We start from the raw sequence: 23,915 nt of genomic DNA, 5'->3' as shown, positions 1-23,915 counted from the left end.
TTTTCTTTCTCATCTTAATTCAACCCATCAGTTCCCTGTGCTCTGGCTTCCCTGTTGGTAAAAAATGAAGATGGGGTATGTATCCTTGTTGACCCTGAAGGAATTTGGGGGTGATTCTTAAGGGAATACACTTTAAAGAAAGAAGTCAATTAAAAGGGAAATTCAAACTTCTAGTTGCTCAGGCCAGAAATCTTGGGCTCACTCTCGACACTCTTCTTTCTCTTGGACCTCATGTCCACTGGGTTGGCAAAAGCTCTTGGGTCTACATGGAGGATGTGTCTTGGATGAGCCATTTCCCACCAGCCTGATCTTCTGTTTCCACTCCTGCCCCTTCAGTCAAACGGACAATGTGTAACAAAAATCGGGTCATGGTTGCTTTGGTTTCCTATAGCAACCATAACAGAGTACCACAGTCTGGGTGGCTTAAACAATAGGAATTTATGTTCTCAGAGCTCCAGAGACTAGAAATCCAAGAACAAAGTGTCAGCAGTATTGCTTTCCCCTAAAGCCTCTCTCCTTGGCTCGTAAATGGGTAGATGGGGCCTGGGGCGTTCACATGGTCTTCCCTCTATGTGTCTGTGTCCTAATCTCCTGCTCTTAGAAGGACACCAGTCATTTGGTTAGAACCACCCCTGCCCCCATGACCTCATCTTACTCAGTCGCTCTTCTAAAGACACTATCTCCAGATGCATTCTGTGGGTCTGAAGTACTGGGATTAGAATTTAAACACATGAATTTTGAGGGAGACATGATAACCCATAACAATGACTGTGCCCAAAATGTTCCTTTGGCCTTCCAACGCACTTATGAGTATAAAGCAAAGCAGAGGAGCATGGCATGGACCTCTGTCCTCTCCCTGACTCGTTATCTGCACTGCCCACCCTCTCCTACCATAAAGGCCCTCTTGCTTTCTCATAGCCTTCGACATCCCAGATACCCTCTGAAAAAGGGCCTTTGCACTGGCTGTTCCCTAGCTAGACTGCTCTTCCCTCGCATATCCTCAGGGCTCCCTCCCTCCCCTTCCTTGGGCCTGTACTCTGTTGTCGCTTCCTCAGTGAGGCCCTCCCTAATCCCCCTACTTAATGCTACAATCCTCCTAGCTACACAGCATGTTCTCCAGCTCCCCTTCATTCTTTTTGTAGCATTTTCCCCCACCTAGCATTCTGTATTGCTTGCTTTTCATTTTGCTTATTGCTCTTCTCACCTAATAGAACATACTGTCCACAGAGATGAGAACTGTTTTATTCAGGCTTGTATCCAAAGTGCCTAGAATAGGGCCTGGCTTACAGGCACGAGGTGCTTAATAAACATTTGAGTAAATAAACAGATATGTGAATGAATGAATATAGAGGCCTCAGTAGCCACTATGGTTGGATTGTTAATCTCTTCCCTGTTGATGGATATTTAGAGTGGTCCTGATGTTCTTTGTCACTGTTAAGCTTGGAGTTCTCACAAGACACACGTTAGTTACATAAATTCTAAGTGATGATGTGGAGAATGTGTCTTTAACCTTTTTTATTTGTCTCATAACCCTAAAATCTTGAACATTCCCTCTGTATAGAATGCACCCTCCTCTCCTCCACCACCTACTCCACCTTGTTTTGCAAAGCAAAATTCTGCTTATTTTTCAAGAAATACTGTGTCCTCCTTGACCACTTCTCAGATTCCCAGAGGAAGCTCTGCCTCCTTCTGGGCTGCCTCTGTCTCCACACACTACCTCATGTTGTGCATTTCTCTGTATATTCTCTCTTAGATGTGGGTGGGCACAATCCTTGTCTTCCCACTCACCGCTAGTCCATCACGGGACCTGTCATGCAGGAAGTACTCAGTAAACATTTATTAAATGAATGTGATTAAAAGTTCTTCTGATCTTTGAATAGAAAGATACTTTAAGCTGATGTTTACTGTTTAATTAGAAATTCCCTTAATTATAGAAACAAGCTTTAGCTGTGGATACACTCCCAACCCCATGGTTGAGCGCTGTGATTTTTTTTTGTAGATATTAGAAACAAAGTAAAAGTGGCTTCCTTTAAAGTTTAACACAGGTCTTTGTCACATTGAATAGTATCAGACTTGAGTTCAAGATATTGTAATGTTGATTAGGAACTTTACTCACGGAAGTTCAATGTCCCTTCATTTAATTCTCTTGTACTATATTCATTGTACATGATAAAATGGGGGAAGTGACCATCCATGGCTCTTCTAGCAAACTGTTGAGGTGTAGGATTTCATACTGGATCATCCAGCTGTCTTCAGGATCCTCAGGTTAAAACTAAAACTTAACTTTCAGAATTTTGAGAATTTATAGGGACCTGAAAAATCAGCACAAGCAGATGAAAGGTGGATGAGGGTGCATCCTGACAGATTAGAGGAAGGGGGAGTATATTAGCATGGCAGGAATAATTGAAATCTGGGGAGTATATTAGCATGGCAGGAATAATTGAAATCTCTGGGTTGAAACTAAAATAAAAAATTTTTTTTAAAAATAAAACAGAACAAAAATTCACATTTTTGTTCCTATTATTGCTCATGTGTATCAATAATTGATATTTTTAATTCTGTTTTATTTCACCTATGGGCTTTGGTTTAGGGAATTTTAAGAACCATACATTTAGTTCTACAGAGATGCATTTATTTACTACATATGGGTCTTAAAGTGGACAAGTAAACGCATCTCTAATAAATTTACTTTTCCTCCACTTTTTCCTACCCTGCAATCCCTCAACTGCTAGAATAGGAAAGCTCCAGTATTTAAAAAGGAAGGTACCTGTGTTTCCTTAGTATCTGTAAGATCAGTTAGCAGTTTTTTATGGAGTACCTTTTCTGGACCAGGCTCTGTGCTTGACACTGGCCACACAGCAGTGAACCAGGTATGGAGGGCTGCTGGCCCCAGTGGGTCATGGAGTCTGTGGGCAGAATAAACCGGGTGAGTCAGTACCAGGAAGAGTGCAGGGAGGGGGACAGCTTGAGACATGGGATTCAAGATGGGCTTCTCTGGAGAGCTACATTTCAACTGAAATCCAAAAGATGGGAATAATCAGATGAAAAGAGAGAAAGGAAATGAGAGAATGTTCTAGGCAGATGAGAGGAAGGAGTGGTGAGATTTTTGTGAAAAGGAAGTTGACAGTTACTCCCCAAGTTCATAGAGGACCAATCATTGAGAATGAGAGAAATAACAGAGGACTGTCATCTGACATAAGAAAGAACCCAGGAGCCACTGGAGAGAAGATGCTGGAGGTCTTCAAGAAAGATAGGCTAAGAGCTGTCTCAGATGCTTTACCTGAGTACTTCATGAAGGAAAACCTAACAGGTGAGATCATCTGTCAGGGCCTGTCCCAACTCTATAACCTTGTGTTAGATAAATTGAAGTAGGTTATTAACTTCACTGTGTTTCTAGAAATAGAAACATGTTTGTATGCCAAGCATTGTGGTAGACACACAATAACATCTGTGGTCTTTCTTTTAAAATAAAAAACTTTTTTAAAGATTTATGTATTTATTTTAGAGAGGAGGAGCAGAGGAAGGGGCAGAGAGAGAGAGAGAGAGGGAGAGAAGCAGAGTCCACACTAAGTGCAGAGTCCAATGCAGGGGTTGATCCTACAACCCTGAGATCATGACTTCAGCTGAAATCAAGAGTCAGATGCTCAACCAACTAAGACTCCCAGGCTCCCCTAAAATAATATTATTAATTTTAAGTATGTGAATAGTTTATTTTGTATGCTGATAATATCCCCATTTTTATATGTATATATTAGCTGGGAATTAAATTGTTACCTGTCAAGAATACTGAAAAAGGAACAATTTCAGCTTGGACAGGAGAAATTAAAATCAATAGCCCCCCCTCCCCACACAGATTCCTTCAATCTCTCACATCCTATTATTCCATAATTACTTTTAGACCTTCCAAAGGGCACAATTCATTTGTAATCCTAGTATAAATACATTCCATGGTGGCAACTACTTTTTTTCATGTGGCCTCCAGGATCACAGGAAATTCTAAAGAATAATTAGAATAATTCTTGGTGGTGAACTAGATGATTTCCAAGGTTTCTTGTAGCCATAACAGTCTAATTCCTACGTTGGCTTGTGGTAAGAATGCTTCTGTCTGCAAATCAGAGTGCTCCGTGATGATAAGCAGATGTGTATTGGTGCCCTGGCAAGAATGGAACCGAATGCCTAAATGTCAATTGCTTGTGAAGTAGCATTTGTTTGAAGAAGCTCAGTGTTTTGTTCATCATCTATGAAACAACATACCAATTTAGTCAATCGGAGAAGGACAAACAGTGTATGTTCTCATTCATTTGGGGAATATGAATAATAGTGAAAGGGAATATAAAGGAAGGGAAAAGAAATGTTGGGAAATATCAGGAAGGGAGACAGAACATAAAGACTCCTAACTCGGGGAAACGAACTAGGGGTGGTGGAAGGGGAGGAGGGCGGGTGTTGGAGGGGAATGGGTGACGGGCACTGAGGTGGACACTTGACGGGATGAGCACTGGGTGTTTTTCTGTATGTTGGTAAATTAAACACCAATAAAAGTTAATTAAAAAAAAAATAAAAAAAAATAAATAAATAAATAAATGAAACGCATTTCCAGGGAAGGATTCTTTCTTACATCAGTGATCATGTGTCCCTGACCTCTGAGGCCAGAACCGTCAACCTCTTACTTTAAGTCATTTCTTTAATCATGAAGCATATATTTATCTGTAAGTGGCTCCATGTCGATATCGGTTTATAACGTAACTGTGATTCTGAGGGGCGTGATGTGATTTCAGTGCAAAGTGATGTCACTATGAGCAAGGCAGATGCTCCCCTGTAAGGTGATGAGCTAACTGCTTATGGAAGGTTAAAATGAGACTGTACAAACTACTAACATCTTTTGAAATCTTAAGAAGATAAAAAAGGAAGTATATTTTCAAAAGCGAGAGAATCTGCTCCTGAATTCCATGTGTGCATCGGTAGAAACCCTGCTCTTGCCCAGATTACTGATTCTTTTATCTTCTTGGAAACCATCATCCAGAAAGACATTTCAGGCCAAAAATATAAAAATGCTATAGGAAGTGTTTTTAATAAACTCATGGATAGTAACCATAATGACTGGTTTATGATAAATGGTCATTGGCCAAGTACATTTCTAGTTAAAACAGTGACCACCAACACTGACATTTACGAAGCACGCTGCACACCAGCGTGACCCTCTGAAAGAGCCTAAGAGGTGGACAGACAGGTCTGTCCATTTAACCAATAAGGAACCAAACTAGTGAGTGGCCCATCTGGGTCTCAAACACAGGCCTTCTCGCCCCACATCCTGCCCTCCCGGCACCACCATCCAGCCAAGCATGACCTGAAACATCTGCTAACGTCTATAGATGAAGTTCTGTGAGAAAGACACCAGTGTCTGGCTCCTCCATCCGAATTGGAGAATGCTGGGACGGATGGCCTGGGGGTCAGACTCTGCTTATCTTTTGTTTTATTTCTCCCATCCCCTCCCTAGACAGGATTTCAGAAATGTGGGTCCCTGGTCCTTGGAAAGGGCAGAGGAAGGGTTATGAATGAATGAATTTAAATTTATCACCACTACTGGAAAGAAAGCAGCTCAAAACACACTCTCGACTCAGGAAGGTTCGGTGCCCTAATCTATATATAGAATGGCATAGTTTCCTGCTGACTGGAGTCCAACCCAGAAACAAAAGCTCTAATGTTGAGTTTCTTATCTTAGAAGGCCACGATAAAACACACAATGCGGGCCTGCTTGCCTAAAATGAAGCTGATTAACTGTTTTCTTGGATTTCAGTGGTTATTTCTGTCATTCTTCAGCCTAAGGCACTGCAATTTGTAGCATAATTTCTCACACATTTTTGGTCTCCAAGAAGAAAATTGTTCTCTCTCCCCTCTGAAAACTCTCTTTATAACTCGTGCACACCAAATTACAAAAGCTGTTCCTTTGGAAGTTTCATTTCATTCTCAGTGTTATATTTGTAGATAATAAATTTTCTCTGTCCTTTGAGGAAATTAATGTCTTTTTTAAAAACTTGAACAAGCACTGCATCTGAAATCAGATACTGCCAGAAAGCGATATCTCTTTATTATACATTTTTCTTCAGAAAGGAGGATAAAATGGTTCTCAAGTATGTTTGAAGAAGATTAGCAGTTTAAAATAGGCAGTGATTTTTAATTTCAAAACCTACCCCCGATTTCCTAAAAGAGTATCAGAGGTGTTTGATGACCTGTCATCCCCAACTCATGGATGAGGCCCAGTGCCCTGCCATGGAATGTGCCTGCTACCACAGGACACAGATAAAGTCATGATATAAAGCTGTCTTGAAAAGAGACCAACTGTTGTCATGACCCTGAGTGGTTGTTGGCATTTGTTTCTTTATGAATTATTATAGTAAACTGCCTCTCCCTCACCAGTAATAAACATGACAGGTAAGGCAGTCTTCAATATTCAAAGTCCAAGGATTCCTTAGAAACATGCAACTATTTCAATAGGAAGAAAATGGCAGAAGAGAAATAGATGCAAAGCTGAGGGGAGGGGGGCCTTTGTGTTCTCCACCTGTGTGTCTCCTATGTGGCTTAATAGAGTCAAAAAGAGAGTTGGATTTTCCAAAAAGAAAACTTGCTAAATGTTTGTCTTGATGGAGGTAGGACTGAGGGAACGAATAAAGCTTTCACATCCATGGATTATCTTGAGGGCATAATGAAGAAGAAGAGAGTTCGAAATATCTGCTTTTGCAGATTTGGGATTGCCCTTTTACCCTCAAGCTTTCAGAATTTTTGTTGTTACTTTGTGTGTTGTAAGTAGTAAAGTAGTAGGCATCCTGTCTTAGGCAAATTTTTCTTTATTCTTCCCTGTTGGTTCTTTTTTTTTTTTTTTTTCCATGAAGGAAGATACTATTTTTGGTCAATGAGGACAAAACAGAGTCCTCATCCTTGTGGGCATACCTCCTTTTAGGGGAGGAGACCAACAAATATATAATGTGCTGTGAAGTGGAGAAGGAGCATTGAAGAAAAATAAGGCAGGGAAGTGGGAAGAGTTGATGGTGAGGCCTTTCTATCCTCAATGAAATGGGTCAGTACCATGACCACAGTAAACCCATGTGTTCCCCCCTTTTAGTGACAAACACCCCACAATCCAAGGTTGGATTATTGGCCTACTAATTATTGTCTCCTCTCTCTTGTATCCTCTTCTGTCTGCATAGCTACTCATCTCCAGCCTTGTGCTACCCACACTAAAACTGTTATGCTGTGCGAGTCTAGAATTCAAACCTGCCTCTGTGTTCCATAATAGCCTCTAACCTTGGGGCTCTTCAAAGTAGAATTCATAGCAAAAGAGCAGTTGGGTTCTATGAGCATCTGTTACCCTTGCTTTTTGTTACATAGAAAGTTGTTATGTTCCATGTTTTTTCTTGAGTTTGTGGAGCAATTGCATTTCATAGCACATATATGTACAAGAAAATCATAGGCAAAAAAAAAAAGAAAAGAAAAAAGAAAGAAAATCATAGGCATTGAGGGTTCTCTGGGAGAGGTTAGTGTAAAGAACACAGGCCCTGGAGTCTGAAGACCCAAATTTACATCCCTGCTGTGATCACAGCCATGTGATAACTCATTTTTCTCAGAAACATAATGCCTCATCCATAAAATCAAGATAATAGCAGTACCCTTCCTAACTCCTCAAGTTTTTGTGAAGAATAAATGAGAAGATGAACATTTACAAAGCACTTTTATAGGACCCTTAAAGGACCATGTGTGTTAGCTATTGTAGTTTTTCTGAAAAATGCCCTGCTCCTTCATCCTGAGCCTCGGAGCACCTGATATGTTTAATTAATAGAATGGAAATACTCCAAGATGGCATAGCTGTCCAATGCCTCATGAATATCACAGAATATTCATCCCTATGACATTTTCTGGGAAAATGACATCATTTGGAGCTAGGGAGATGGAGAATCTCCTCATTCCCCCACCCCTGGAGAATAATTTAGGTTCTTTGGTGTTTATTTAAATTCGTCATAGAATGTCATACAAGAAGAAACCTTCTAGATTCCATCTAGTCCAACTACCTTACAAGATGCCCTAACTCTGGACAGTCTCTTTTTTTTTTTTTTTAACTCTGGACAGTCTTAATGGAAGTAGCCTGATTGGCTGCAAGTGTAAAATGGGAAAATGTAATGACTTCACACCCTCTCTTTCATATGTTCTATGCTCACATCGTCCTGAGTTGGAAGGCACCATGGGTGCCTTGACATCCATGACCATGACATCTTTCCTTGTGTAGGTCTTCAAGCCTTGTCTCTTTGGATTATTTTCTCAGGGAAAAAGTCTAGGTCATGATTTCCAAAACCTTAATTCTCCTTCTGCAAGGATATTTTCCCTATAACAGCAAAACTCTAAAGGTCACAGAGATAATTATTTTAGTGAATTAAATGTGTGACCTAGTCTGATTCCGGGGGACTTTGGTTCAAATATTTGATTGACTTTTCCATCAGTTCCAAAAACATGCACAAAAATGGGGCTAAGAGATGAAGATCATTGATAACCTCTGTCTGTGACACAGCCGGTGGGCCAGGGGGTAGTAATCATAATACAACAGATGCTGTGACAGAGTTCAGAGCAAAGATGGGAAGCACAGAGAAGAGCCTGGTGTTCCTTGGAAAAATCAGAAAAAGGTGCTCAGAAGAGGGGACACCTGGGTGGCTCAGTGGTTGAGCGTCTGCCTTTATTTAGCTCAGTTCATGATCCCGGGGTCCTGGGATAGAGCCCCACATCAGACTCCCTGCAGGTGACAGTGAGATCCTTCAGAGGTCTTCACTGGGAGAATTAACATGATCAGATCCATTTGACAGCCCTAGAGAGGGTGGGGAGGGGAAGGTTCTGGACAAAGAGCAAGTTCAAAACCATAGCAGGGCTTTTGCTTCTGTGTAGGCAGTGGTATTGTGACATCAGTAAGGGATAAGATTCTGTAGTCCTCCTGCCTGAGTTCAGCAATGCCTGCACTGCTCTAGCCGTGACGTGATATTGGCCATGTGCCTCGCTTTTCCTCTCTAAAAGGTGGGGGGGCCCTTACAGTAGTACCTACCCAACAGGGTTGTTGTGAGCCTCACCTGAACCAAGGCATGACCCATGAGGTGAACATTTAAAATGTTGACTTTTATCCTGTTTGCACGCAGTAGTGCAGTAAGAGTAGAGGCAGGCTCCGTCCAGGAGGCTAGGACGAGAGGCTTTATGTTTACCTGTGGTTTCAGTCCCCATCAGCTATTGGAGGGTAACAGTGGACACAAACCACCGGCAATGAGAGCCATTTGAGTTCCAAGCAAACTCAGTGCTTAATCCTGAGGAGTTTTGATGTGAATGGTGTAGAATGGATCTTATTACACGAGTGTCAGCTTTCCCTCGGGCACTTTGACAGGTACTCCGAAAGGCGTGGTGACTCAGGCCACCAGAGTGTCATTTTGTAAATCATGACTTGGGCCACATGGTGAGAAAAGCTAGCTCACCCAAGAGTCTGCTTGGAGCCCTTGCATTATTGGGGTAACTGCTCAAAGGCTGGATCAGGGGCACAGAGAATGTGTTCAGTGCAAGCCTAACAGCATCAGTGTGTTGGTTCTACCCCCGGGGTCCAGCCTGGGACACAGCAAGTCAGGAACTTAGGAGAAAGGATCCGTGTGGTTCTCAATCATCCAGAGAATGCTGCAGATTCTCAGCAGTAAATGCCAAGGTTGCTTTGGAAGAGACTCCCACGGTACAGCTCTGAGGAAGCAGCAAGGAGCAAAGCTGTTGTAGATATTCTTGGCCAGTGGCTCCCAAATGGGCAGTTTTGCCACCACAGTACATTTGGCAGTGTCCAGCGATGTTTTTGGTTACCACAACCAGAGGAGATGCCACTGGTATCTAGTGGGTAGAACCCAAGGAAGCCACTGAACACTCTACAATGCACAGGACAGCCCCTTACCATGAAGAACTGCCTAGCCCAAGTGTTCATCATGCCGAGGCTAACAAAATCTGGTCTAGGCCATTATTTAACCAAAATGTGATACATGCATTTACTGGTAGAACGTTAGTTGAGTTATCACAGTCACATATTTATTTTAACCTAAGTTATAAACACATATAATCATTAGCACAAGAAACCTATGATTACAAATGTATTACTTTAGATGAGGCTAACATGGTCTTTATGATCTTTTAAACACTGACTTAAAAATACAAAGTAAAAATGGTATAAGTGTACTTTACATATCGCGCACACACAAAAAGGGCATGTGGGTATGACCAAGCTTAGGGAAACATTGATTTAAGCCAGAAGTCCGAAAACTTCACAGTTTTTCAGCTGGCTCTATTCCCCATGCTGTACCTTCATCCTCATGACTTCTTCATTCCGTAACTGGAAGCCTGTATCTCCCACTCCCCTTCATCCATTGGCCCAGCGCCCCATGCCCTCTGGCAACCATCAGTGTCTTCTCTGTATTTTATGGGTCTGTTTCTGGTTTTGTTTGCTTATTCATTTTAGTTTTCAGATTTCCCATATAAGTGAAATCATGTGGTATTTGTCTTTCTCCATCTGACTTATTTCACTTAGCATAATACCCTCTAGGTCTATTGTTGCAAATGGCAAAAAACAAACAAAAAAAACCTCATTCCTTTTTATAGTTGCACAATATTCCATTGTATGTATATCCCACATCCTCTTTATCCATTCATCTATCGATGGACACATGGGTTGCTTCCATATTTTGGCTATTATAAATAATGCTCCAATAAACATAGGAATGCATATATCTTTTCAAAGTAGTGTTCTTGTTTTCTTCAGGTAAATACCCAGTAGTGGAATTACAGGATCATAGCTAATTCTATTTTTAATGTTTTAAGGAACCTTCATACTGTTGTCCACAGTGGCTACACCAGTTTGCTTTCCCACCAACAAGTGCATGAGGGTTCCTTTTTCTCTACATCCTCACCAACACTTGTTATTTTTTTGCATTTCTTGTCTTTTTAATACTAGCCATTCTGACAGGTATCAGGTGATATCATTGTGGATTCTACTTGCTTTTCTGTGGATTTGACATGCTGAGTGATGTTGAGCATCTTTTAATGTGTCTGTTGGCCATCTGGTTGTCATCTTGGGGAAAATGTCTATTTAGGTCCTCTGCCCATATTTTAATTGGATTGTTTGTTTTTTCTGGTGTTGAGTTGTGTGTATTCTTTATATGTTTGGATATTAACGCCTCATTGGATATGTCATTTGCAAAAATTTTCTCCCATTCAGTTGGTTGCCTTGATGGTTTCCTTGGCTGTGCAAAAGCTTTTTATTTTGGTGTAGTCTCAATAGTTTGATTTTGCTCTTGTTTCTGCTGCCTTAAGAGGCATAGCTAGAAAAATGTTGCTAAGGCCAAAAAGAGTCTGCCTGTGCTCTTTTCTAGGATTTTTATGGTTTCAGGTCTCACATTTAGATTTCTTAATCCATTTTGAGTTTATTTTTGTGTATGGTGTAAGAAAGCTGCCCAGTTTCGTTCTTTTGTAGCTGTCCAGCTTTCCCAACAGTGTTTATTAAAGAGATGGTCTTTTCCCCATTGTATATCCTTGTCTTCTTTGTTGTAGATTAATTGACCATATAAGCGTGGGCTTATTTCTGGACTCTCTATCCTGTTCTATTGATCTGTGTGTGTTTTTATGCCAGTAGCATATAACTTAGTGGTATATCCTGAAATCTGGGATTATGATACCTCCAGCTTTGTTCTGTTTTCTCAAGATTGCTGTGGCTTTTTAGGGTTTTTCATGCCCCCCCCCATACAAATTTCAGAAAAGATTTTCTGATAGTTGAGATAGCAAATATTTGAGGCTCTATTGCAACTGCTCACCTCTGCTGTTTTGGAGCAAATGAGGCCAAGACAATCAATGTGATGAGGTTGTCAGATGAGTCAACAGATGAATCATCAGATGAGTCCCTTCACCATCCTGAACATTACAATATAGTGTCTAAGATGAAGCCTTTAAACTCAGTGCCCAAGGATGGCCTGACTGTAGCAAGATAGAACACTATTACCTACCCTGGTTAGTAAGATTTAAAATACTTATAAAGTAATAATGCTCTCTTATACATTTCCTCCACCTTGCATGTGTATAGTTAGTGGGGTTTGTGAGTAATCAGAGTACACAATCCTTAGGTACAACATTTTGAAACAGGATGAGTTCAAATTCCAACTCCCTTCCTTTTTAAAAAAAAAAAATTATTGAGTATCTCAATGTATGTCCTCCTTTTTTTTTTAAGATTTTATTTATTTATCCGAGAGAGAAGAAGAGAGTGTGTACATGCACACAAGAGAGCATGTGAATAGGGGAAGAAGTAGACACCCTGCTGAGCAGGAAACCTGATGTGGGGCTGGATCCCAGGACCCTGAGATCATGACCCGAACCCAAATCTGGAGGCAGGTGCTTAACCAACTGAGCCACCCAGGTGCCCCCCAACTTCCTTCTTCACAACATCTATCCTCATGGGCTGGTTAATTACCCTCCCTCAAGCCTTAACTTCCCACTTAATAAAATGAGGATAATGACATTTCTCTTGCAGAGTTATTATAGAAATGAAATGAGATACCAGATATGGAAGTTTCTAAAACAGTGGACAATACAGTAAATGTTCACTTTTCACTCCCTCCTTTCCTTATCTATCTCAGTTCTTTTGCATATTTTTTAAAGATTTTTATTTTATTTATGACAGAGAGAGAGAGAGGCAGAGACACAGGCAGAGGGAGAAGCAGACTCCATGCAGGGAGCCCGACGTGGAACTCGATCCAGTGACTCCAGGACCACACCCTGGCCTGAAGGCAGCGCTAAACCGCTGAGCCACCCGGGCTGCCCTTTTTTGCATATTTGATGAAGATGCCCTTTTTGTCAGTAAGCCATTGATGAAAGTGCCAGCCAAGTCAGGGGCACCCACAGCCCTGCAATACACCACAAGTGCCCCCCTGAAATTTTTTTTTAAATTCTTAGTACTCTTGGAAAATGATTTGCCAGCCCCTTAGAAAAGCTCCTAAATCTCAGGGATTCCAGCCCATATTCACTCACCAAACATAATAAAAGTTTATTGAGTGTCTGCTTTGTGTCAGAACAGTGTTCAGCATCTGCTACAAACATGAGTAAGACACAGCCCTGCCCCTCCAGGAGACCCCAGCTTGGTTGGGGAGGGGAGGCAGCAAGCAAACAGATGTTCACAATTTTCACAAGGGTGGAGTCTTTGGAGAAAAAAGCAAAAAAGCCAAGTATCTTTTAATGCTTTGTCCCAAAGCATCGCCTGGGACAAAGTATTAAAAGATAAATAGAAATCAACACAGTAAAGGTGGAAGGGGAGCACATTTCAGTCGAGGAGCATGTAATGCATCATTACATATGTTGTATGTGACCGAGGGAGGAGTTGTATGGGTACAACTGGGAGAAGGGCTGGGAAGAGGAGGGCTGGGAAGGGGGAAAAAGGGTGGGTTTAATGATTTGGGTCGGATTGTGCAGAGGATTGCACATCATGCTGTGCTTGAACTACTGCTTCCAGGCTGATGGTTTTCACTTCTCTTTAACGATAAAATCTTTTACTGAGAGCAGATCTGCCAAGGGACAACTCTATTATAGAAAACCAGCCTACGACTTATACCCACCTAGGTGTTCCCCTTCTTGCCTACAGCCACCAGGGGTGGAGGCCACATGTGATCAGGTGCTACATTTATGTTGATTTAGTTCTTGGCCTTGGCGAATAGAGCTCATAAGGTGTTAATGGGATCTTCCATTTGTGTCACTCTTGGAGCACTGGTTTTGTGGGCGAGGCAGGTATTGGGAGTTCTCATGGGCAAAGCTGTGAGATCTGGGTTTTAGCAAGTTGCCCTGACAACAGTGTGAATAGTCTGAAGCTGAGAGTGTTTTGAATTCACTTGGAAGGCTGCTTCTGTCAATAATAGAAGAGGGCCTCATTTCCAGGCACGCCCATGGCCACTTGACACGCACCAGCCCTGCTATCAAGGTAGGTTTCCTCGGTGTTGCTCAAGGAGACAGGGACTCAGAGAGGTTACATAATTAGCCCAATGTAAAGATTTGATAGTAAGTGGCAAAACTTGGACTCCAATCTGTATCTCGACTCCTCAGACTGAGATCCCATAATAAACTTTCCAGCCTCTGCTCAGCTAACTCTTCTCTCCTTTGTCTTTTCTTGCTGTCCTTTGGCTCACCAGTTACCCAATGTATGGGATCATCTGGGTATTTGTCTTCCACCCAGCACCTTCCTTGACATAGTTGGCAGCCAGTGGATATTTATGAACCAAACCCTTTTGGTAGATTCATTTCACTTCCTGGGAAACACTTTTTTTTTTTTTAATCCTTGTGGTAAATTAGACGTTCTATCACCTGCTAGAGTCATAGAGGGAAGGGAAGGTGACCTGACTGGCCAGGTGAGATCTTCAGATGTGTCTGTAGTACCCCCAACAGGCAATCACTGATCACCATGACCAGTCCTTGTTTCACAAGGCTGGTGGCCTGACCACTCACACCTGCCACCACGACTGGCGGGGCGGGGGTGGGGAGGCTCCTTATAATCCTGTCCCACTCAAGGCTTGCCCTTCTTCCCTTGCATCTGAAGGAGGAAAAACCACAGCCTCCTGTTTATCACAGCCTAGCTATAAGGCTGAGCTTCTTACTTTACTTTGCATAATATTTCTCCTTTCTCTGACCCCTTGAGATAATTGGAAACTTCTATCTTAAGGAATTCTTGTGCTTTCTCATTTCTAATGTTTTTTTTTCTTTTGGCCTCCAGAGAGGCCACCACACAGGTACATCTGTTAGCTGCTGATCAACCGCTTTCTCCCACGCAGCATATCCCCAGCTCCATGATTGTATCAGAGCCATTGTTAATTAAGCTGTCAGTGATGGAGAGGAGAGGGCAGGGGTGGGGAAAACATGGGCCAGGCGTGCAATTACGTTTCTGCCTCCTCCATGTCTGCTTTCCCTAACTCTCAGTGTGGAAATCCGAGCACAGCTGGAATGCAGCAGGTACATAGCCCAAGACAGGGCCACATGGCAGGCGGGCCCGTAGGTGCCCACCACCCAGCTCTTCTGTTTGCCACCTCTCACATGCTCCAACTGCCGGCTCTTATTGCCATTGGTATTAAATCAGGTGGGAAATGGACTCTTTACACGGCCAATGGCTAATAAGATGTTGCATTTTTGTAAATATGTGTTTCAGTCTCCCTCAGCCGTCGAAAGGTGTTTAAGTTGATTGAGTTCATTGCCTGGAACATCATAGCTCATAATGTGTTAACTAGATTTTCCATTTGTGTCACTGCAGAGTTATGTGCAAAACACAGAGAGGAAAACAGCTCTTTGGAAACAATAGAAGGAAGAAAGTTAATTGAATTTAAATCAGACATAGCAATAATTTGAAGTATAATGAATGTTTCAAAGGAGACTCTCATGCATTCGTATGTCACGAGTAAAATTTTTCTTTTGTATGAGATATTCTAATGCAAAGTTTATTGATATATAGTTGATATACAGTATAGCATAACCGCACCCCCCACCTTCTTGTGCAGGTCAGACATTCTTAGATGGTAAAATGCATTGAGTCGCCTATGTTTACAAATTCCTTAAATGAAAGATATAAATGCCACTTCTAGTTAACCCAAAAAAGAATTATAAAATTGCACTGTGTTTCTGGCTCCATTTTTCTTGCTGGATTTCATTCAGAGCCTGTCCTTAAAAACATTCTAAAGTACTATAGAGACCTAGGAGAGACTCTTTTAAAATAATAATAATAATAATAATAATAACTATTTTCTTTATTTTTGTTATGCATTTCCTAATTTCCCTACAGTGAATTTATATGACAAACCACTTTTAATTAAATTTGTAATGAAGCAAATCATTTTTAATTAAAATACATTTTTTATCTGAGTTGGTTCACCTTGAGAGGTAAAACCAAGAACGTCATCATCACTGCCTCCTGGAAAATTAGCCTATGACAAAATCAGACTAACACTACCCATAGCTGCTGAGAGTCTGGCACTGTCCTTTGGAGAGAAACCCCTATAAGTCATCCATGACCCTGCCCACCACGACGATCATGCACACGTCTCCAGCCTTATGGTCCCTTGTCTGCTCTTCCTCTGCATCTCCATCCATGACATTTCAAAGAGTCTCTGTGAGACTCAGCCCCTATCAGTCATGCTGTATAGCTCTGAAAACTAGAACCTCATGCAGTATCTCTCTTTCCTAAATTCCTAGCTTTACCCTCCAATTAATGCTCTTACTCCTGCAAAACATGTGGGTTGCAGATGAATCTTGCTTTGATACTTGGAGATGTTGATCTTAACCATAAATATTTCTGGAATTCAAATTCTTTTTTTAAAAAAAATGTTTGTGTTTTAATTTTTTTTAATGGTGAAAAATGCTCCAAACCAAAAAAAAAAAAAATCATAACAACTTTAAAGTGTACAGTTGAGTAGCATGGAGATGTCCACACTGATAGGTAAGCCGCACCCCCATCCCGTCAGGAAACTCTGCTGCCCTGAAATAAGAAAGGAGATGTGAATTGCCCAGTAGACCCTTTGTCTCTTAGGATGGGACAAATGACTTTTTAAAAGATTCTAATGCATTTATGTGATGTGTTGGCCAGAATTAACATCCTCTTTCCTCTTCCTCTTCCAACAGCTCTGAACAGCGGGTCCCCTGCTCCACTTCTTACCACAGCTCTGGTTTGCACTCTAGTGACGGTGTCACAAAAGCGGGACCTCTGGGCCTTCCAGAAATAAGACAAGTGCCAACTGTTGTGATTGAATGTGATGACAATAAAGAAAATGTGCCTCATGAATCAGACTACGAAGACTCTTCTTGCCTATACACAAGAGAAGAGGAGGAAGAGGAGGAGGACGAGGACGATGATAGCTCGCTGTACACCAGTGCGTACATCCCAGCGCTTCTCAGAGGGTGGGAGGGCAGACTGGTGGAGGAGAGCTGCCCAGGGTACCCCACTCTCTGGCTTCTGATGCCGGCTCGGTGTCCACTCACCCAGAGCCATAGGGCAGTTCAGTTGGGAAAATGAAAGGGTAAATGTCCTCCAGACACCCTCCTAGCTTTAAAAATTGCAACACTATGCCACCACTTCTCATCTCTTAGGTGGCTTTTTCTTTCTTTGACTCCTTCCCTTGAGATCCAACCCCCTTCCTCAAAAAAAGAGAGGGAGGGACCCAAAAACTCAGTTCCAATCTATAACATACTCAGAAATACTAGCCATTGTGTAAGCAACAAATTCATTTAAAAGCACACCTCAAGGGGCGCCTGGGTGCCTCAGTCAGTTAAGCATCTGCCTTTGGCTCAGGTCATGATCCAGGGGTCCTGGGATTGAGTCCTGTGTGGGGCTCCCTGCTCAGGGGAGGGTCTGCTTCTCCCTCCTCCTCTGTCCCTCCCCCACCTTCACTAGTGCACTCTCTCACTCTCTCTCAAATATATAAATAAAATCTTTTTAAAAGATAAAAATAAAAAAAAAATAAATGCACACCTCAATAACTCTACAAGGCCTGAATTTAAATGTCCTAAGGCCTTTCCATGGAAGAGAAGCTTTAAAAAAGCAAAGTTCCAAAATCTGGCTGTAAATAATAAATTCTAGTTAAATGAGTACAAACTGATTACTTGGTCAACTTTTTTTTAAAGATTTTATTCATTTACTTAGCATGGGGGGGGGCAGAGAGAGAGAGAGAGAGAGAGAGAGTCTCAAGCAGACTCTGGGCTGAGCATGAAGCCCGATGCAGGGCTCAGTTCCATGACCTGAGCCGAAACCAAGAGTCAGATGCTTAACTGAGCTTCCCAGGCACCCCTGTTTGGTCAACTTTTTAATGAATTTACACAATAGCTACCTTTTACTGAAATATATACTGTGTGCCTAGGTGTTACAATTTTATTCTGTTACATGCATCTTATAATACCTGCTGACATGGATGCCATTGGCCTATTTCACAGATAAGGAAAGAATATGGAGAGGAAAGGGGCTGGGCAAGAACCTCAAATCTAAGAGGCAGTGCTGGGATTTGACTCCAGCTAGGTCTTATTCCAAGGCCCTTGTTCTAAAACCAGTGGAGAAAAAAAGGAGACCAGCTCTACTAAATAAAATCCAAAGGAACCCCTAAATGTGCTACTTCCTAGTCTCTTCCTCTTACTTTCCATGCACCAGGCTTCAGACAGCTGAATTGGAAAGCTGGGAGGACGCCTGGTGAGCAAGCAATGATATGGTCAAAATAATGTCAAGGAGACAAAAACCACAGAGGGGCCCCGGGGACCCAATGACTGGAAGCAGTGCCCAGCCTCTGCTCACGTTTCCTACCCAGAGAATTGAAATGGTTCTCAGCCTTGGCATCCCTGACATTCAGAGCAGGTAATTTTTGTAGGGCCTGCCCTGTGCATTACAGGGTGTTCAGCAGCACCCTGACCTCTGCCCACTAGATGTCAGGAATCCCCACCCCCTCCACCGCACCCCAGTTTTGACAACCAAAATCTATCTCTGGACTTTGCCAAGTGTATCCTTGGCAGGGGGCGGGAAGTGGGGTGCAAAGTCCCCCCTAGTTGAGAACCGTAGATTTATTCCAATCATAAGGAAGCCCTGCCCTCTGCTCCATCCCAGAATGTTACTGGTTCCAGTGACCTCGCTTCCACTCAAACCCCAAACTCACCCCACTTTGCCCAACTATACTTTCCTTTGCATGCACACACCCCCCAGTGGACCCCCAGCTCCACTCGGCTGACCTCTTGTCTCCTGCGATTGCCTGGCTTCTCCATCTTCTCTGGAGCTCCCCCCTGCAGACGGCTGCCAGCTGCTACCTTTTTCTCAGCTGGCACCTGTCCCTTGAGTGCCAACCCCTCCTCTCTGAAGCTCCCGTGGCCGCTCCAGGCCGCCAGCCCTTCCTTCTGTTGTGCTCCATGGCCCGGCCAGCCCTCCTTTGTGATGTTGCCTGCCTGCTGGGGTTCCTGGGGGCAGGGACCAGAGATCCCATCACAGACTCCCCATGAGCCCCTCACACCCACAAGACAGTGCTAGGTCCATCGAACATGTTGGTTGCAGGAACTCTATCAGTGACCATTTGAACAAGGCCTTAGGCCACTCGCAGGTGTTAAGCTCCTTGGGTCTGTCTTCCTGCCTCGAACCTCATGGCTCACCGCTGGCCACATGGAGCCCGGGCAGGTTTATGTCAGCATTAAGGACTTCTTTCTCCCTCTCGCAGCCTCCCTGGCCATGAAGGTGTGCAGGAAGGACTCCTTAGCCATCAAGCTCAGCAACAGGCCCTCCAAGCGGGAGCTCGAAGAAAAGAACATCCTTCCTAGGCAGACAGATGAGGAGCGATTAGAGTTGAGGCAGCAGATCGGCACCAAACTCACCAGGTAGGACTGCCCGGCTGTCGGCTCTGCGGCCTCCCTCCCCGCATCACTCCCGGGTCTCTGGAAGAGCCTCCTGTGGGGACAACTAGGTGGAGAACAATCCAGGTCTTCTCCAGGGTTACTTTTATATAATCCCTTCCCCTTCACTCAAGCAGATCTTGAACAAAGGTTCGGGGAGAAGCTAAAAGGTGGATTTCCAGGGAGAATAGTGCCTGTAGGAGAATCACCGGCATCCAGTGGATAACGATGACCTGCAGAGAGCAGTTGTGGTTTGGTGAAGCTCCAGGCAGTCAGATAAACATATTTTTGGCTCTTCCTTGCAAGTGCATGAGGCCAGCGGTCCCCTGTGCCTCGTTACTAACCTGTGATCCTTCCTGAGTGGTTGCCTTTATATACAGATATTACAGACATAGGCTCAGCGGCTTGTTACATTAGTGCATTGAACACCTATGTGTGCGTCCACGATCTAGGGCACAGGAGTGTGGCATTCATTAACGTCCGTGGAGCACTTGTCATTTGCCTGGCATTCTTCTAAATATTTTATGTGTATTAAATCATTTCATCCTCGAGCCTCCCTAGGAAATTGGGCATCTGTGTGCCCATTTTACAGAGAGGAGGCTGCCGGGTATGGGGAGCTGTCGCTACCTGCCCCATGCTGCAGAGATCGACTCCAGGGCACTCCTGCTTGCCAGGTGTGTCTTGCCACCCTCCCCACCTTGGTCCTGGCTGTGACCACCTGGAGCCCTTCCTTGTCCCAGGCACTGTGCCCAGGTTTTGAGCTGCCCTCTGTCCCTTCCCAGCGGGACAGGCCCGAGGAATCCCCTTGTTCCCTCTGCATATGCTTCTGCATTTGTGAAATGGGAGCTGTAAGGGTTCAGAAACATAAGTAAAGCATTTTAAACACTCAGTTATCCTCCCAACAACCCCAGCCGGTAGCTTTCATTTTCTTCACAAATATAGGTGAGGAAAGGGGTAAGGAGGGAGCTTACAGGGCCATCGATGTCACCCAGCAGCATGCTGGCATTCAGCCCTCCCCCCTGACTTATGTCCTCACTTCAGGGCAGCTTCTGGCTCATGGTTAACTTGGTTTCATCCCGGAGGGGTTTGTTTTCATGGTACGGGGCTGCGTAAATTGCTCAGCACCGATGGATGATTTGGTCTTGTGTTGTGCAGTCTTTAGAGCCCTGGGATGGAGATCTCTAACCACCTGCCACACGCACGTGCACACATCCACACACTCTTGGATGCTCGTTGAATGTGGTAACACGTCCAGGGTTTAGTGATCCAGGTCTCTGTTAATGCTGAGGTGACAGCTCCCTACAGCCTCCTGGGGAGCCTGCCCCATTGTTGGATTGTTAAACGTTCTTCCTTCTATGGAACAAAAATCTCTGCCCATGCAACTTTCCCCCCCCCTCCCCCATCCCATTCTCTTCCTCCAGCGACTGCCCAGAGCCTCATCCCTGTTTTCCACCCTCTTGGAGACAGTGATACTCCTCTCTCAGATCTTTTGGGGCACAGGATGGGTGGATATGGTTGTGGGCTGTTTCCTCCAACAGTTTGTCCACTTTTATACCTGACATGAAAAGACCTGCCTTTTAGGGGACTGGTGGAAAAAGAAGGAGCAGCTCCCCCTTCCTTGAGGGTAGGCACCCTTTATCGTGATTCTTTGCCCTAAATTCTCACCTCCCCAGCTTTGCTACAAAACAAGCAGAGCCCCAGGTATGTGAGGGGGTCATGGAAGGATTCCCTGTAGGAAGTGGTGTGGGGGAGAGGCCAGCACATCTGGCTGCCCGGGGCAGGGGGGTGCATCGTCAATGGAGGGGGGGTGAGGAAGATGGGACGTGTAGAAAGTAGGTGTGTGACTGGCCTCTCTGCTTATCCGTTGTAGAGCTGTTCCACCTGGAGGCAGCTACAGAGTAACAGGCCATGGATGTCCCACACCGCCACCAGGACTGGCTGGCAGTGGCGGTGACGGGACCACGGGTTGGGAGAGACACAGACCCTGCATGTGCTAGGAGGAGTTCTGCACAGTTGAAGCCTCATCCTTGCATATCAACCCTTCCCACCTCTTTTCTTCTAACCACACTTCACTCTGCTTGGAATTCCCAAAATCCACTGAAGGGTCCTATTCCCAATGCTTCTCTCTCACCCTGGTCATGGCCTGGGGGCAGGAGGGGGAGAAAGAGGGGAGTTGGGAGGGCTGTGGTGGGCTGGCCTGCATCCTTGCCCCAAATCCACCTCATCTTTGTTCACTCTTCCAGCTAGGGAGTTTATTTCCTCATGGCAAGACCCCGGGCATTTCCAGCCAGACTCTAGAAAGTGGGTCTGAAAGAGAGGATGTCAGGAGGGCTTAGCTGGTTGACCAGGTGTAGTACAGAGGCCAGCGAATCAGGGCACAGGTCAAATCCACATCTCACCGTCGTCTTTGAGATAATGCAGCCACTGATTCACAGCCAAGGAGTTTTCAGGGCTATTCCTTTTATTTTTTTAAAAGATTTTATTTATTTATTCAAGGGGGGAAGCAGGCAGAGACACAGGCAGAGGGAGAAGCAAGCTCCATGCCGGGTCTCCAGGATCACACCCTGGGCCAAAGGCAGGCGCTAATCCACTGAGCCACCCAGGGATCCCCTATTCCTTTTAGAATAAGAACCCTTCTCGGGATCCCTGGGTGGCGCAGCGGTTTGGCGCCTGCCTTTGGCCCAGGGCGCGATCCTGGAGACCCGGGATCAAATCCCACGTCGGGCTCCCGGTGCATGGAGCCTGCTTCTCCCTCCGCCTGTGTCTCTGCCTCTCTCTCTCTCTCTGTGACTATCATAAATAAATAAAAAATTAAAAAAAAAAAAAAAAAGAACCCTTCTCTGTACTTCCAGCCACTCATTTCTCCTGAAGTCAGGGCCCAATGAAGGGGAAATCTGAAGAATCTGAAGGTGACTGTGCAGAAGTAGTCAGAGGGCAGGAGCCTTGGGTTCTAGCTCTGATTCTACAGTTTCCTGAGCAGGCATCTCCCCTGGGCCTTCACTTCCTAACCCAAGGGGATTAGATTAAGTCATCTGGTGACCTCGTGCCATTGGTGAGCTTTATTATCAAAAAAGTAACTAAAAGAAGGTAGGACTCCGCATTAGAGCTTGCAGTTCTGGGGCTACACTGCTGCAAGGAGGCAGTGAAATCGTGCTGGAAATCTTACGTGCTTTGAAAAGCACATAGCCACGTCTGCGGTGCTCGTAGAGTGACAAGCAAAACACAAAACATAATTTTAGCTTGGCAGTTTTAATAGTATAAAACAAACAAACAAACTATGCAGCATTCCAAGAATAATCCCAACTTGGGAGTGGGAAGCAGAAACTCCAAGTAAAATGATGTCAAGCATTAAAGGCAGGGTTTCTACATAAGAATGCAAAAACATTGTTCTTCCAAAAATATGTTCTCATTGATGCTATTGGGCACTCTCCAAAGCCTCAATCAGCAAGTCATCTGGATGTTTTGACGGTAAATAACTATTTCAGTCAGTTGCCATTTGAGAAATGTGGGCTGCCCTAGAGACATGAACAGGGTCTACTGGGTGGACATTGCTCTGTGCCTTCTGTTTATAAACTCAGGATGGGTGCAGAGAACCAAGGGGTGAGCGAGCCTGTCCACTGGGGTGTTGGGGGAAGGGAGCAGTACAAGTAGCAGAACTTCTATTTAAATTTCTTTTGTATCATTCTTCTTAAGCTGATGACTTGTGTGTGTATTAAAATGCACATGCTCTATGAGTGCAGTAGCACTGATAGGAAGCTGAAAGAAATGGCATGTTTGGGGGTGCCCACCTAGATTATATTGATGGAGCCATGGGTCTAAAGGCCCCTTCTCAAGCTGTGTGAGGAGGACTTTTCATCCCTGGTGACCTCTGGCCATGGAAGTGTGCGAGCTCAGAGCAGCTCCTCACCCCCACCTGAGCCCTGCCCAAGTGCAAGACCACACTGCTTTCTCTCGGGGCCTCTTCTCGGGGCCCTTCAACCCAAACCCTAGGAGGTGGTCAACATGATCACGCCTTCTGGCTCTCCTCCACTTTCCAGCTTGGCGCATTGACTGGCTCAAGAAGTGAAAGTCTCCCTAGAGGCTGGAGCTCAGGGCCACTGGGGATGGGGCTCTCAGGGACTAAAAAGAAGCACCTCAAAATGGCATGAGCTTGTCTCTGAAATATCCTTTAGAAAGTCATCCTGTAAATCACCAGGACTGCTGGTTTTCAAAGGAAAGAACGGGCACATGGCCCATTCGTGGCCACTCAGCAGCCAGTGCACTTAGGCCATTTCTTGGGGGAGCAGCCAGCTTTCCAGACCCAGCCGGCGTGGTCCTCTCCCACCGAGACCCTCTCCTCCGGCCCCTCCAGAATGTTTAGATCAGACGGGGAGGAGAAGCCGGGGAAGAAAAATCAAACAGAAGGCACCTTGCAGTGAATGCAGGAGTGGAAAGCACTTAGAGCGTGAGGATTCAGACAGTCTGCTTCCATGACACACTCTTTCCTTAAAAATACCTCTTCT

The 23,915-nt window shown here is 44.3% G+C and overlaps 1 protein-coding gene across 9 annotated transcripts in view; it reads left to right on the top strand.

Annotated features, from left to right (window-relative positions):
* The window catches only part of PHACTR1 (phosphatase and actin regulator 1), a 560,913-nt gene that overhangs the window by 496,130 nt on the left and 40,868 nt on the right, over nt 1-23,915 (top strand). For all 9 annotated transcript variants that reach the window (XM_041770863.1, XM_041770864.1, XM_041770861.1 and 6 more), the window contains 2 exons: nt 16,681-16,928; nt 19,242-19,398. In XM_041770863.1, the coding sequence (XP_041626797.1) occupies nt 16,681-16,928; nt 19,242-19,398 (405 nt within the window). The remainder of the gene's footprint in view (nt 1-16,680; nt 16,929-19,241; nt 19,399-23,915) is intronic.

The sequence above is a fragment of the Vulpes lagopus genome, chromosome 10, assembly GCF_018345385.1.
Source record: "Vulpes lagopus strain Blue_001 chromosome 10, ASM1834538v1, whole genome shotgun sequence".
Lineage (NCBI taxonomy): Eukaryota > Metazoa > Chordata > Mammalia > Carnivora > Canidae > Vulpes > Vulpes lagopus.
This window is presented reverse-complemented; position numbering and strand designations above follow the sequence as displayed.